The sequence below is a fragment of the Cryptomeria japonica genome, chromosome 9, assembly GCF_030272615.1.
Source record: "Cryptomeria japonica chromosome 9, Sugi_1.0, whole genome shotgun sequence".
NCBI classification, from domain to species: domain Eukaryota; kingdom Viridiplantae; phylum Streptophyta; class Pinopsida; order Cupressales; family Cupressaceae; genus Cryptomeria; species Cryptomeria japonica.
Window position 1 is genome coordinate 672,992,477 of NC_081413.1, and position 14,949 is coordinate 673,007,425.

At 35.9% G+C, this 14,949-nt stretch overlaps 1 protein-coding gene across 9 annotated transcripts in view; it reads right to left on the bottom strand.

The window, feature by feature from the left end:
* Positions 1-14,949, bottom strand: part of LOC131054862 (tRNA (guanine(37)-N1)-methyltransferase 1) — a 116,118-nt gene that overhangs the window by 37,351 nt on the left and 63,818 nt on the right. For 6 of the 9 annotated variants that reach the window (XM_057989497.2, XM_057989487.2, XM_057989494.2 and 3 more), the window contains 5 exons: positions 14,164-14,707; positions 13,946-14,062; positions 13,714-13,776; positions 13,372-13,530; positions 5,229-5,335 (listed from right to left, as the gene is read on the bottom strand). In XM_057989497.2, the coding sequence (XP_057845480.1) occupies positions 5,229-5,335; positions 13,372-13,530; positions 13,714-13,776; positions 13,946-14,062; positions 14,164-14,707 (990 nt within the window). The remainder of the gene's footprint in view (positions 1-5,228; positions 5,336-13,371; positions 13,531-13,713; positions 13,777-13,945; positions 14,063-14,163; positions 14,708-14,949) is intronic. The other 3 variants (XM_057989489.2, XM_057989495.2, XM_057989488.2) reach the window with 2 other exon arrangements.

Here is a 14,949-nt window from a genome sequence, read left to right on the forward strand (position 1 = left end):
TGCACTACGTCAGTTCATGTGTGAACCTAGGGAAATACATCTTGTTGCTACAAAGCATATTCTGAGATATCTTCGAGGAACTATTGGTTTTGGTTTGAAATATAAACATGTAGAACTTGACTTGCATGGATTCACTAATTCTGATTGGTCTGGAAGCATAGTTGACAGGAAAAGCACATCAGGATGTTGCTTCAGTTTAGGATCAGGAATGATCTCATGGATATGTAGAAAACAGTCTTCAGTTGCTCAGAGTTCTACAGAAGCTGAATACATTGCAGCCTCCATGGGAGCAAGAGAAGTTGTATGGCTCCAGAAATTGCTTGGATTGTTTGGTCAGTCCTTAAATCCTACTGTCATCTACTGTGACAATCAGAGTTGCATCAAGCTTTCAATGAATCCAGTATTTCATGACAGGTCTAAACACATTGAGATTCCTTATCACTATGTTCAAGATATGGTGGAAAGGAATGTGATCCGACTGAATTATATTAGTACAGGTGATCAGATTGCAGACATTCTTACCAAGCCTCTCTCCAGGATCAAGATTGAACACTTTAGAGATAAACTTGGTATGCTTGAAAATGTTATTTGATTTTGACAGAGTCTCATTTATTCTGATATACTAATATATTTAAAGATGTTTGGTGTGTAAACTCTTTTATTTGTCATGTGTGTAACTCCATGACTGCATGGGCCTTCTGTGAACATTATTGAAGGGTGACGACTTTTCAATAATGAACACTTGTTTCAAATTGATATTGTAAGGTGACGATTTTACAATTATCAATTTAACTATCTTGATAGATATCATGTGACTTGATATCTGTGGACATGTCATGATAGTATATATATCTCTGAGACATTATAGTAGATATCTGTTGGTTGATATCATTAAATAAACCATAATTATGATAGAGATCTTCATGGTGAATATTATGAACATAATATTCGTGGACATGCCATGAATTCATTATCAGTATGGTAGGCATCATGTGACTTGCTGCCAGTGCACATACTTTACTTGATAACTATGAGTTATGGTGAGTATCATGAGACTTGATATTCATTGTTGAACCATATCTCTGAATATCACTATGGTGTGATATCTCCTGTTTCACAATCAATGGACGAATTGTGATGTTTTCTTTAACATGAAATGTGTCCTCCCTAGTTAAGAGGGAGTGTTAATTTTGTAACGTCAGTCGTACTATTTCATGCTTCCGATATATATTTGATTACATATACTAATATGTTAACGTTAACTAATGATAAATAAAACCAAAGTTAACTTATCATATTTGACCAACAGTTACACCATTCATGGTATCGGGTGGTAAAGCGATTCTCAAACAAGTCGCACTCCTTCTGATCGAGTAAGTAAATGGTAACTAGTTTATATACTGTGGTGAGAGGTATGTAGGGAAGAGATGTGTCTTCCCACGTGGGAAGACACATCTCTTCACTACGTTGCCCCTCATCCACTTATATAGCATGCTTACATTCAGGAGGATGCATACACCAAAATTGATAAGTGTGGTGCATCTTTAAAACACGTTATAGCAGATAAAATAGAAATTTTAGATCATATCTCCATCTCTTCTATTTTGATCATAGTTGTTTGAAAGAACTTAACATGGGGCAGCAGCAGTTCAACAAGAAAATGGAGACAAATAGAGAGATTACAAAAACATTTAATTACGGCTAGCCTCAAGATTAAATCATCTATCCCATACAAGATTGTCCTAGCAGAGGCGGGGGCTTTCGCTATTGAGGCATTGTAATGTCCCCTATTGGGCTATTCCTATATTTTTGCCCAAACACCTTGTAAATGCACAGGTCGGCTGTTTATATCAATTTGATCTGCTGCCTATACTCAGATATGTACATGTGTGTATGAGAATCCTTTCTATTCCATCAAGTCCGATTCTCTAGTTATTGATTTAATGTTTCCTCTTCTTTTCTTTAATATGCCTGCTTGATTATTGTTTGCAGATTTGTATTTGTGTTCTGATCTTTTGATACATGTTAATATCATTCTTCTAGATTTTCTTATAATTCTAATTTAGGTTAGCTCCTAAATCTGCTTTTAATGCTTCAGATTTTTTGTTCTATTCCATGGCTCCTTCTTTCTCAAATGAAAACTTCTCCCCTTTATATCCTCCAATGTGAGGGAGAGTCACACCTCTTCATAATGGTCACAACCTTTCACAATTACCACCCTTCGAAAGAGTCACAACCCTTAATCATTGCAGCCCCTTTGAAAGACTCACTTCCTTATCTTCTTCCCATAAATGCTTCCTTAATTCCTTAGCTCCCTTCTTTCTTCCTTCATCTCCTTTTTTTTTCCCAAATGAAGTTCTCTTCTCTCCCTTCTATCTCATGTTTGAGTGAGTCACAACTTTTCATTTCATGCCTTTTGACCATTCATTAAACTTAACTAAAATTTAATTATATTAAATTTTATTTTTTATTCTTTTATATTTTAATTTATTATTATTACTTATTTATAAATACTATTTCAACAAGGGGACGTTACAGGCATCAACTATGTTCCAGCTACAAAATTACTTAAGGAGGTTAGAAAACATGGAGATACATGGCTGCCAAATTTGGCAATGGGAGAGAAGCTAGATAGAAGGAAGAGCACATGGATGAAACAAAACATTAAACGGACAAATAAATGGGATATTAACCTAAAATATTGCCCAAATAACAATGGAGCAATAAATAAATACTTGCAAGAAAAATTCAAAGAAAACATGTGAGCAGGTCAAATAGAGAGGAAAAAGGAATACTATATCAAACATTTCAATCCCACACATGGCCATACACAAAAGAACTACATAGGAATGGATATAAAGTGGAAGGCAAAAATGGTAATTGCTCAGATAAGGACTAGCTCACATCAACTTAGATGTGAAACAAGGAGATGGATGATACCCAAAGAGGAATGGGAAGATAGAAGATGTAGATATTGCACTCAAAGGGTGGTGGAGACAAAATGACATTACATCATGGAGTGTCCAGCCTATAATGACATTCGGATCAATTATGTTGAGACACTAAATGTAAACACCTTGTGTAACCTATTTGATGACGAAAAGATAACAAGAGTTGCAGATTTCCTAATCAAGATACACAGTAGAAGATCCAAGATGCAGAAAGAGAAGGAGGTTTAAAAGTCACAATAATTCGTTTGGGTTTGTTTGGGCTTTGCAAGCTTCTTTTGCTAGCTATTTGTGGGTCCCATAGGCTGTTTGGCCTTGTGGATGTTATTAAAACAATTCATTGATTTCATAATGTCCAAGATGTCACAATTCAAGTTTGGGGAAGATCCAAGCAAAATTGAGTTATGTAATTGCAAAACTTTTGCTTGTTCTAGTAGATATTGTGCAGCTTTCCTAGTGTCTAAGATGTCACATTACAAATTTCAGGAAGATCCGAGAAAAATTGAGGAAGTTATGCAATTTTGGAACTTTCGATTGCATTAGGATATATCCACTATACCCTAGAATTTCCGAAATATCGACTATACCTCGAAATTTCCACAAAATCCACTACATCCCATTATTTTCAAAATATCCACTATATCCCAAATTTTTCACAATATACACTATAACCTAGGATTTCTGCAAAATCCATTATATCCTAGAATCCCAATCTACTATGGATTTCCACATAACTTCAAAAACATGTTTGCACCATTTTTGCACCATCAAAGGTTATACAAGTTGCATGAGAAGATGTAGTCACAAATATCTCCAAATTTACTACAGAAACGAACCATGGCATATTGTTGCTAATAGAGACTCCAAGTTCTCATGGGAAGTTGCACTCAAAGAATTGTTCATTAGATCCAAGGCACACTTCTTCTCACAACCCTGCAAGGTTATCTTTTTCTTTTAAAAAGGAAATTTATCATTAGTTTGGGGGTTCCAAAAGTTTTAAAGATTCAAATGAGCACTATAATTTCTTTCAATGAAAATAGCAAAAATATTGTTGTCACAAAATGGATTTTAAAGTAGGATCACATCTTAGCCCACTGCAAGTTGAATTATTACATGGTGATGATTCCTGAATGACCATTAAAGTATACTGATCAATTATGAAATGAAGATGTATGTCTTAGTGATTTTGTGATCCTGAATAGGCACCAAGAGGTTCTTGTTTCTCCCATAACCTCAAAATTGATCTTAAAACGATAAATCTTAAACCAACTTTATACTTGTTATATGTAATTATTTGTATCCTCACGTCTAAATCAAATTTATTACAAGGAGCTTGTGTGTTTTATGATATAATTCACAAATTATCAAAAATTGATCTACTAGGCATTGGTTCATAGATCTACTGCATATTTGCAGTCAATGTCATAAAGGGAACCCCCCTAGGTCCTGAACAACCTAAAGTTCAGAAAAAACAAATTGAAAGTGTTTCTTGTTCGTTGGCCTAACTTCCAACAGCTTTGAGCATAAGATCAGGTTAGTTTTTAGTAGTTACTAGAATACAAGTTGGGAAACCAACACATAGAGCCCTAGCCCACTTGTGGGCTACATGCTAATTTAACAATTTATGCATCATTGTGTACTCCAATCTTGAGAGACAATAAAAATAAGATTATGATTATTTTATATGACATACTCAATATGTATATGTTTATCACTTACATCAGATCATCATTTCATGATAAAAAAAAAATCATAATGACTTGAAAATTTGCAAGCATGTGGCCCTCAAAGTAACCTTTCCAAAAAGAGATAGACAGGAATGTGTACATGAATTTAGTGCAGGAACTTTTTTTAACATAAACTTATGACGAGAATGTTTACAGGAATTTAGTACCAATGTGTTTATATAAACAAACATTATATAAACTTACATTTATATTTAATATTCCCTAACAGTTTTAAACACTAGTTGCTTTTGCTTTCTCCAATTTGAACCTTATAGTTTTAGAAACTTGCTGCTACAAGAAATCATGTCCTTCAAAGCTGAAACTAAATTAAACATAAAAATCAATTTCTGACAAACTTCAAACCTTGGTAATCTGTCCATATTTTATTTCAGACGTACAAAGTAATTGCACTTCAATGTTTTACAACCAAAGCTGACTATAAGACTAACAACAAGAAATTACAGGATGGAAAAATTATTCTTCTTAGAATAAGCAATCAAGGATCACACACAAATAATGAATGAGAGAGAGAGAGAGAGAGAGAGGGAGATACCTGAATGATTGTTGCTTCTGTCTCATTCGAACGCATGAAACAATAACAATGAATCAAGGGCATAGTCCCTTTCCAATACTTCCTTGAAATAAGCCCCTTAAAAACATCTGAGACGAAATTCCAAACAACACTGCAGTCAATTTTTTATTTTCCTTTTTCTTTCTAATTTAAAGATGAACTGAAAAAAATTTAAATTAAAAGGCATGTTGAATCTCCAAGTAATAATAAATAAGCAAATATACCCTTGGCATATGATGCAGCTCACTGCACAGCAGTAATGCCTTTTCTAGTGGAGCTCACATCCATTAAGTCACAAATGAGTACCCAAATCCCAGGTGCATTACACAACAGGCTACCCCGGGGGAACTGAACTCAAATATTTTTGTTTACAAACATAATCAGTTGCCATTAAAACGCAACACCTTAAGAAAAGTGTAATGATCTGATCAGATCATAAGAATCTTGGCTTGTTTGAAAGCAAAAATAATTGGAAGTATATCTTTCTTTCTTTTTTTTCTTTTGCAGGAAGTATATCTTTCTTGCTGTACATAGTTTTTTTCAAATAAAATGAACATTATACCCTTTATGTAATAATAGCAAGTGTCAAAAGTGTTTTAAGTAGTATAGCACTTATTCAATGGATCACTCTGCACTCATCTCGAAGTCGATTTATTTGTATAACAGCATCTAGATCAAATAAGGAAGAAGAGTTGCCACTTTGTGATCCAAATATTTCTACAAAGAAGTGGAATCAAGTGGTAAGAGAGATGGTGAATGAAAATGAAGACAACCATGTCATAGTTGCATTAGAAACCAGCATGAAAAGAGTGATGAAAACTCACAATATCATTACTGCACAACAAGAGCTCACAACTAGGATCAAAGGATCCATGGATATGGCAGTCCATGCTCTATCCAAAGAATTTGAGATATATTTACTCGCTATCCTACTTGCGAGATTACTACTGAGTAAACAGAAATGTAGATATATAAAACATAAGAATACAACTCGCTTGCAACATATTTGGAAGATCTATCTTTATTACTAGTAATAGATGTGCAATCATACATAACATCGGAGAGAGATATCCTGACTATGAACAACTACATATAAACAATGTACTGAGTTGGTTAAGGCTTCCAAGCTTGGTAACTGCCAACGCACATGTAATCGGAAACTAATCATCTCAAATACAAATATAACAATTATTTACTTAGCCAACTAACACGATGTACTTTTGCTGACTACAGCATAGAAGAAGGGAGCAGTTAAGGTATGAAAGAAGGATTTGTGGAGAAAGAGGAGCAGCATCCAATATCTGAGGTAAAATCTGAGCATTTTCTTTCAAGGTTGAAACAAAAGTGGAAGTAAAGATTTTGAAGGACAAATAGAAGCCAGTTGTAACTAGCTAAGATGAATTCAAAAACACTGAAAAAGATCTCCTCTTGGAGGTAGATTTCTTTGAATGAAGGTCTCTTCCTCCCGCCTTTCATTATGCATCCCTCAAAAAGATGCCTTTACATTTGTTGCAAGATATCTCTTTTACAACTATCTCTTCCTTGCTTAAAAGAGTTACGCCTCTTTAGCTTGGACTGATGTACATTGTTGCTTAAAGGATATCTCCCTGGTGGTAAAGGTGTTTATCCTTGTTCTTTTCCTTAAGACATCAACATAGGACTATGGTGACATCTTAAGGGTGGGGCTGAAAGATCCCCTCCAAGGTCTGATCTGATTTTTCTGATTTGTTAAGGCTTGCTGATTGAAGTTTTTGTGTTTGTTTGCAAAGGTTTTAGTTTGAGTTTCAATGCCAATGATGGTATGGGGTATACCATAGAACATATGCAAGAAAATAATGTTTTTTTAAACCCAAATGAAAATATTATGAAAGACTGATATTAAAAGAGTTCTGATTTTTTAGATCAGCAACGCATTTATTCAGAATACGAGAATTGAGACACCATGAACAAGAATTTGCATACTCGGAAGTTCAGCGTTCAACCAGATGAGGAATTTTATTAGGGAACTGAAGGGAACACCTGAATAGGGGTGTCCAACTTGCTAAGGGGCGCCAGTTGGTTTTATTTGCAATAACAATAATTACTGAAAACGAATAATGAAAGTAGCAATGGAAATACTGAACCCTACGCCTGGCCTCCAAGCAAGAGTTTCAACTCAAACTGACAATCCTTAACATGCATAGAAGCTGATTCATAAATTTATTCTAGATGAGTGCAAATCTGCTGCTGATAATTACTGATAAGAAAATATGCACAAACCCCAATGTCAATCCCAGTTGGTACGGCTGCAGGAGAAATGGTACGGCTGGAAATAAAGTGCTCCAACCCTTCAAATCTGCTCATAAATCAACCTGTATCCGCTGCAACCAATTCCTTATTGAAAATCTTGCAGGAAAATTCACCAAACAATGTCCAGTTGACCTCCAAGTGGCATCCTGTTTTATTAAATAAATCTGATTTTAATGCACCAAACCCTAGGTGCTTTATTGCTGTAAGAAAACTGAAAAATCTGCCTGAAGAAATCGTCCAATGTAGCACAAATGGAAATCCTATATAAATTCCCCTCAATAGTGAATTGGGTTTTTGTCCAATTCATAATCCTCCAAGGGTTTTCCTGCTCAGGAAATACCTAGCATGAGCTGCTCTGTGAAAGAATTCTGAAATTGATCCATCCGTTATGAGCAAATATGAGAAATAGAACCCTTTTATAAAAAACCCTTCATCTTGGAACCCAACACCTCATTATGCTTCTTTTAAATTTGCTTTCAATTCCAAAAGTGGTGTCCAATGTGGAGGAGTAAAATAATTGCACTTTATTTAAAACACTTCCCATGTACTTTACTTGTGCAATTAACTTTATAATTTAACATTATAAAGTTACTTTATGATTTTATAATTTAGTCTTATAAGTTACTTTATAATTTAACTTTATAAAGTCACTTTAATGGAATTTTCTATATTCAGCAAAAAGTAACTTTATAATAAAATAACATTATTTGCTCCTAATAATGCCAATCAAATGCCAATCTCTAGAGTAGAAAATCCTATCATGCCAAGAAAATCATCTCCTAACCATTGGATTTGCCTACGAAGATGGATAATAGGCAAATCTCATCATCTAAGTGATCGCCTAGGAAAGAGGGGACATTACAAGGGCATGCATATGACCTCCTTGTTGCTTATTTGCAATTCAATATTGCAGGATTTCCTCATGAACAGCAAGCTTTGTTTGGTTATCCTTATTCCATGTTGCAAGATTTCCTCACGAAAAAATGGGTTTGTTTGGTTATCCTTTTTCAAATTGCAGTTCATTTTTTGTGGATTTCCTTACAAACAATGCTTTGTTTGGTAATCCTTGTTGTAGTGTCCCAGTAACACCTTCTTTGCAATTGTTTGCCTTGTACTAAAAAGGCTTGCTTGCCAAAATCCTTCCTTTTTCAGGATGAGTTGACTAGCATAGCACAACTTGCTAGACCTTTTGACTCTCCTTATTCAATTTGCACCAATCAATTGCCTTTTAGTAAGAAAGCTTTGCTTGGCAGTTTCCCTTTATTAGGATGAGTTGACTAGTATAACACAACTTGCTAGACCTTTCAATTCTCCTCGCACCATATATCAGGATGAGTTGACTAGCATAACACAACTTCCTAGACCTTTCAACTCTCCTTTCCCTTCCACACAAATCACACAACATAACACAACTTGTTGTCCCATAGAATTTGTGCCTTCATGGATCACTTAGCATAGCACAGCTTGCTAGGTCATGGTTTCTTGTCTCATCACTGGATGTATGCTCTTGCCCTTTCCATGAGACCACTTGTGCTCTTGCAATAAAATTTCAAGAATGCTATTAGCGGTTGAAACATTTTGATTGAGGTCTCTTCAACTAGTTGACTTGGAGCCTTTGTTTTTAGTACAAACTCCTTTTGTTTGTCTTTTTGCCTTTTGTTTTTTTTTGTCTTGTTTTGTGTGTTCTTGTATGTGATTGTGTGAAATAAGATCCTAAGCTCAAGGACTTGTTCCCTTGACTTTAGTGATGTCTTATCTCTTTGTAATCTTGCTCCTAGTTGCTCATGTCTCTTTCCCTCTTTCTTCTCCTTTACCATGAGTATGAGCATAAGTTCATTTTTTTTTTCATTTTCCTCCTAGCTCTTATCCAAGCCTGTTTCTGGCCTTTATGCTGCAAAACTGATGTCATATGTTCACATGGTGATCTGAACTTTTGTCCTTGGGCTAAGTGGACATAATTCATGCTTCATTTCGACCCTAGGCAACCAAACTAGAACTTCCAATTCCACCATTCTATATGAACCTAAAATGGAAAACACTATTGAAATAAATGAAAAAAAAAATCGACAATATAGCCACTTATTATACATAAAATGTTCAAATAAATATTCAAAACTTACTTGAATAAAATTTAAAAACTTAGAAAATCTTGAAAAAAATTAAGATTTACTTGCCTTTGGTGGCCAGATCTTCCTTGTCCAACCATTCCTAATATTTTCGTGTGCATTATACTCGTCCATAGCCTTCGCCTTCAGAAAAAATGAAGCAAGACACACCCCAAATTGGAAAATACATTGGTGCTCGAAGGGTAAATGTGGAAGGGGACTCTACATTGGTGGTCAATGCCTTGAGAACGAGACACACCCCAAATTGAAAACTACAAGCACTTTTGGATTGGGCTTTGGAAGTACTTTCCTCTTTCAAATCTATCACAATAAATCATATTTATAGAAAATTGAATTTGGAGGTTGATCACTTAGCTAATCAAGGTGCGAAAGCTATGGATTATTTGAGATGACTGACAGCCCACTTGAGATTAATGTTTAAGTTTAATTTCACCTCATTTCACATGAGGTCACTTCTGACAAGACAACTTGCATCCTACAATAACAAACAAAACAAGCTCAACTAATGTTTGTACGGCTGGAGTCTCTTCAAGATCATTTTCTTGGTAATTAAAAATTCCCTTCTTTGATGACCACCATGGGGTGGTGGCGTGGTAGCATATTTGGGATGAAATGCCATGGGCTTTAATGCGAATTTAAAGTGCTTGGCTGGTTAGTCGATGGTTTGGCGCCGGTTTTCCTATATATAGCCTCGGCTCCTTGAGGACATCATAGCGGATTTGCATTTTCACGCATTTAGTTTCCAGATGGACTCCCCAATCTCTCTAAGGTGTGAGAAAAGACAAATGTCTTTTTGGTGCAGGAGCACCTCGTCCCTTCAAGGGCCCATATGTGGGGCATGATTTAGTTTGTTTTTGTTTTGTTCAAATAAGGTCTATTTAGACCCAACATGATGTAATAAGGCCAATAGTGCCAATAAAATGTAAAGGTTGAGTCAATTGAGTCATATGTCCTAAAAATTGTCAAATTGCTCACATAGGGCCTAGTGGTCAAAACAAGTCAAAATCACAATATCAAGGTTGTCGGGAGTATTTTGTGTCATTTTTAATGTTAGAACATGTTATTTAGCCTATTTGGGGTATTGGATGATCAAGATGTACAATAAACCAAAAAGCAAGAAATATTGTCAATGCAACTTTTCAAAGTTGCTTAACAACATTTGCAAAAAGGTTGGTTTTTGGCGGTTATAGGTGGTTGGTTCGTTGGGAATCCTTATAATGCTATAAATATGGTGAAAAAACTCCTCAAAAGAATGTAATTCTCGGAATTGAAGTTTTTGGCAATAATAGTAAGTGGTTTCCTTGCACATTCTATGTTTTTCCTCAACTTTCCTCACATTCAATCTGCAATTTGTTAGTTTTCACCATTGCTATGCATTGAAGGTTCATTAACATGGTTTGAGGGTTTAAACAAAGTAAGTTACCTTTCATTTCCTTCAGGTTTCATGTCATTTGGTGTTGTTTTGGCAAAGATACAATAAGTTCTCTCAAAATTGTCAAAACCCAGAACTAGGGCAAACGGAGACAAAGAAAATGCTATATCTTTTTGTTCCTGGTTGATCAAGGCACACAAATTGGTGGAAATATGTATTATTATGTAAATTATCATTCCATTATTGTTGCAGGGTTCCATGATAGGTTTTGCACGTGGTTTGAGGCATGAAGGTGACTGAAAACTTGCCTCGGGAAGGTTTGACTGTCACAAGAAAATACAGTCCTGATACGGGGTTAATATCTCAAAACTTAACCGTTGGATCTTTCTTATTTTTTGATATGTTCTTCATACCCAAGTTTTCTAGAGTCCCACCAGAGCGATCTGCAACATATGTCCAATTGAAAAAGTTATTCATCTCGGAGTGAGCGTGTGTCAAAGAGGCCAGTAAGTTCTTGTTTAACAATAACCTTTTGTACATGTTCAGGGTTGGATCAAAGTACATGGTGTTTGATAATTAAGGGTTGGTAGGAGTGTTGAGAGGGTGTGTGGAAGTGTCAAGGATCTGTAGAAAGTGATGGTAACCTTCAAACAAACTTAAACTCCCTTTGGCTTATGACTGTCCTCAATGCCAAGAAACCTATCCTAGTTGGTCTAGAAGGTATGATTGAGTTCATAGGCAAGAGCAATATGTGTGGAGTTTTATTAAATATTATGGAAAACCTTCATAAGGAGAAGTGTTTAATCATTGTGAAACCTCAACAATGTGCAGTAGATTCCTAAAAGGTGTAGAGCTTGTGTGTGTGGGTGTGGAAGCTCTGCATCACTTTTCTAGGGCTAATTACAAATTTGAGACTGCAATCTATTTGCCAACAGCCTAGGCTTTTGGCCATGGAGGCTATCAAGATGGTTCTGGATAGGGAATTCCTCTCTTCTACCAATAGATACTATGTAAATACCGATATCTCTTCACGGTTTTTGGATTCTCTCCTAGACCTGGGAGGCACGAGGGTGGACATTCTCCTGCTGTTGTGTGCAGTCTTCAAGGATGAGATCTTGGTTGACAATATAGAGACAGTGGTCTTCCCAGAGTTGGGTGTTGGAATCCCTGGCCTGAGGACCTTCCCAAGCTTCTGCAACCCGATGCGGACGTGGTGAAGCAGCCCTTTATTTTGAACATGGATGCTACTGGTTTGGCACGACATTGACACTGGGCCATAATTGGTCGAGATTTTCTTCACAGAAGGGTGGCATTAATATTGAGAGGAACTTGGACTAGCTGAACCAATTTGCGGATGTGGTGTGCTCTAATGCCTTCTATGAGGAGTAGAGGCAAGGTGATATGTCTTATTTGCCTTTTGCTTTGATCTTTCATGAATCAAGGAAGCGGTCATTGGTGACAATTATATTGTCGTTTTTTCTATCAATCTTTGTTTCACAGTTAGCATTGGCTATGTTGTGCTCTATGTATGGCTTGGAATGTTTTATCTATCATAATGTAGCCAAATAGCAGATATGACCCTTTTGTCTTCACGGCCATCTTGGCTGGCTGGACCCTATGTAAACATTGTACGTAAATCTTTTTGAAATTAATATAATCTTCGCAGTCTAGTACTGTGTATTACAAATCAAAAAAAAAACAATGGCAACTTGGAGGAAAAAAATGGTGTTCTTGGTGTTTTGTGTTTGTGAAATAAGTTGCAAACACCAAATAGAGGTAGTTTAGGGTGAAATCCTTCATTGGGGGACGTGAAAGAATTATTGAATGTTTTCTTGGTTCAAAAAGGTACTCCTAGGTTCGCCTGGGTCTGGCGCCCAAGTGGTACCTTGGGCGAACTCGGGGCCACACCTGCACCACACTCGGGTCTGCACTAAACCTGCACCCTCACCCAGCTTATATACAGTATGTACGAAGTACCCAGTAACATAGGAATATACCAACACATTAAGATGTAAAATAAAAAACATGACAGAACCTGCTTGCCATTTGGAATTCAGAATTATATCATACATATTCATAACCTATGTACGCATGACTGTGTATAGGAGCATCTTGAGTATCACCTAAGGGTTTCTAAATCAAATATATGATGTAATCGATGGTAGAGTATTTTAATATCTGTGAAAAAAAAAAAAAATTCCCAAGCATAGAAATCAAATAAATGAGATTAAATATGAAAAAACAAAATTAATGAAAAAAAATATGCATGTATAATCTAATTAGATCAAAAGAAAGTACAAAATCTGGTATTAGTTTCATGATGGTAATTAATTCTTACCAAGAAATTCCAGTGCAGAAGCAGGTAAGTTCATGATTACATGATCAAAATGCTCCCAAGGCTTGCCTTCTGAGATATCAACGCCAGTGGCTGCCATCTGCTCCTTCTCCTTTCTTTTGTTTCTTTTTGTAGATTCATTTTTCACAATGTCTGTATTAACTTGAGCATTTGCAACATTCTTTTAGTACGATCAACAAACTGTAATAGTACATTACAGATTACTTCATCCGATGCTTTAACAAACTGTAATAGTACCTAGTCTATAAAATTCCAAACTGTCTGAGTTAGTATCATGAAAATATTACTCTATACAAGTTTGGTGCTCCAAAATTATGATCGCACCTGAACATTTTTTTTGTTCACAGCTCAATGGAATTTTATGACTCAACTCTTCAATTCCCTGACCTGTATAAGAGAACACACAATTTTTCAACATGTGGTTATAAAGATCAGAGTTCAACCAGTCAATTTTAATTTCAAGAAACATACTGATGTTCTGGCTCTTGAATGAAGCAATAAAATTCTCACTAAAGAGGTCTATCTTTTTGCATCCTCCAAGTTATCAATCATATACCTCCAGTAGTTCCTTTTGAAAATCCACTAGGCTCTACACTCATGTCTCCAACTAAAGCTCCAATGTTCTGAGGACCATTCTCAGCATGGAGGCCATCATTCCTACTCTTCAACTCTGCTGCCACAACAATCCAACCCTTTTAGATTGCCTTTTTCGACTCTAAATAGTACTACCATATCAGATACAACAGTGTTCCATGAAAATTAAAGAAATATCACCTGCTGAAATTTCTTGTCTGCTATTGGTATTATCACGTAATTCTACGAAAGCACTGTCTTCCAACCACTGTACATTTACAGTTTTGCAATCTTTAATATGCCCTTCTGCATCAGGCTCACTATCTGTCTTCACTGTCAAATGGCGTATAAAATCCCTCGCATCCTTATTGAATACAGAAATTCTTTCCTTCACCTTGTTTTGTTCTGCATTGATGCGCAAATAGTTTGTGCTGTTTGGATTCAAATCATTTGCATATACAATGCAACCTCTCAGTGCTGCAGGAATAGCAAAGGGCCCGATACCAGCAAACATGTCACAGATGATCTGTCCAGGCTGGAATTGTGTTACCAGCCGTTTGTGTTCATGTTCTAATCTTGAGTTCCAGTATACCAGGCCATAATCCATCTGAAACGTGGCTCCATACTGCTTAACCTCTGTGATCAAATTTCCTTCACCTGCCAAAATTTCAAATGTAGGCACGCGAAACTCATTACAAATGGTCCCAACCTTGTTTACAACAGTTTTGATCCTTGGCTGGTTTTTCTACAGTCAGAGAAAGATTAAGATCATTACTATATCGTAAATCAAATCTGAAGTGATACAATAAGTCATTCAATTCACTAATACATAAGGAAACTATTTAAACAAATTTCCAAAAAGGACATTATCCCCTCACCAAATATTCTTGAAATCAACTGTAGAGAAACTAAAAAAGGAAGCTTTATTGAGAGTATGAAATGATCAAATTTTTTGTATAAGCCTCCGCTGCTGTTCCAGATGTCCAG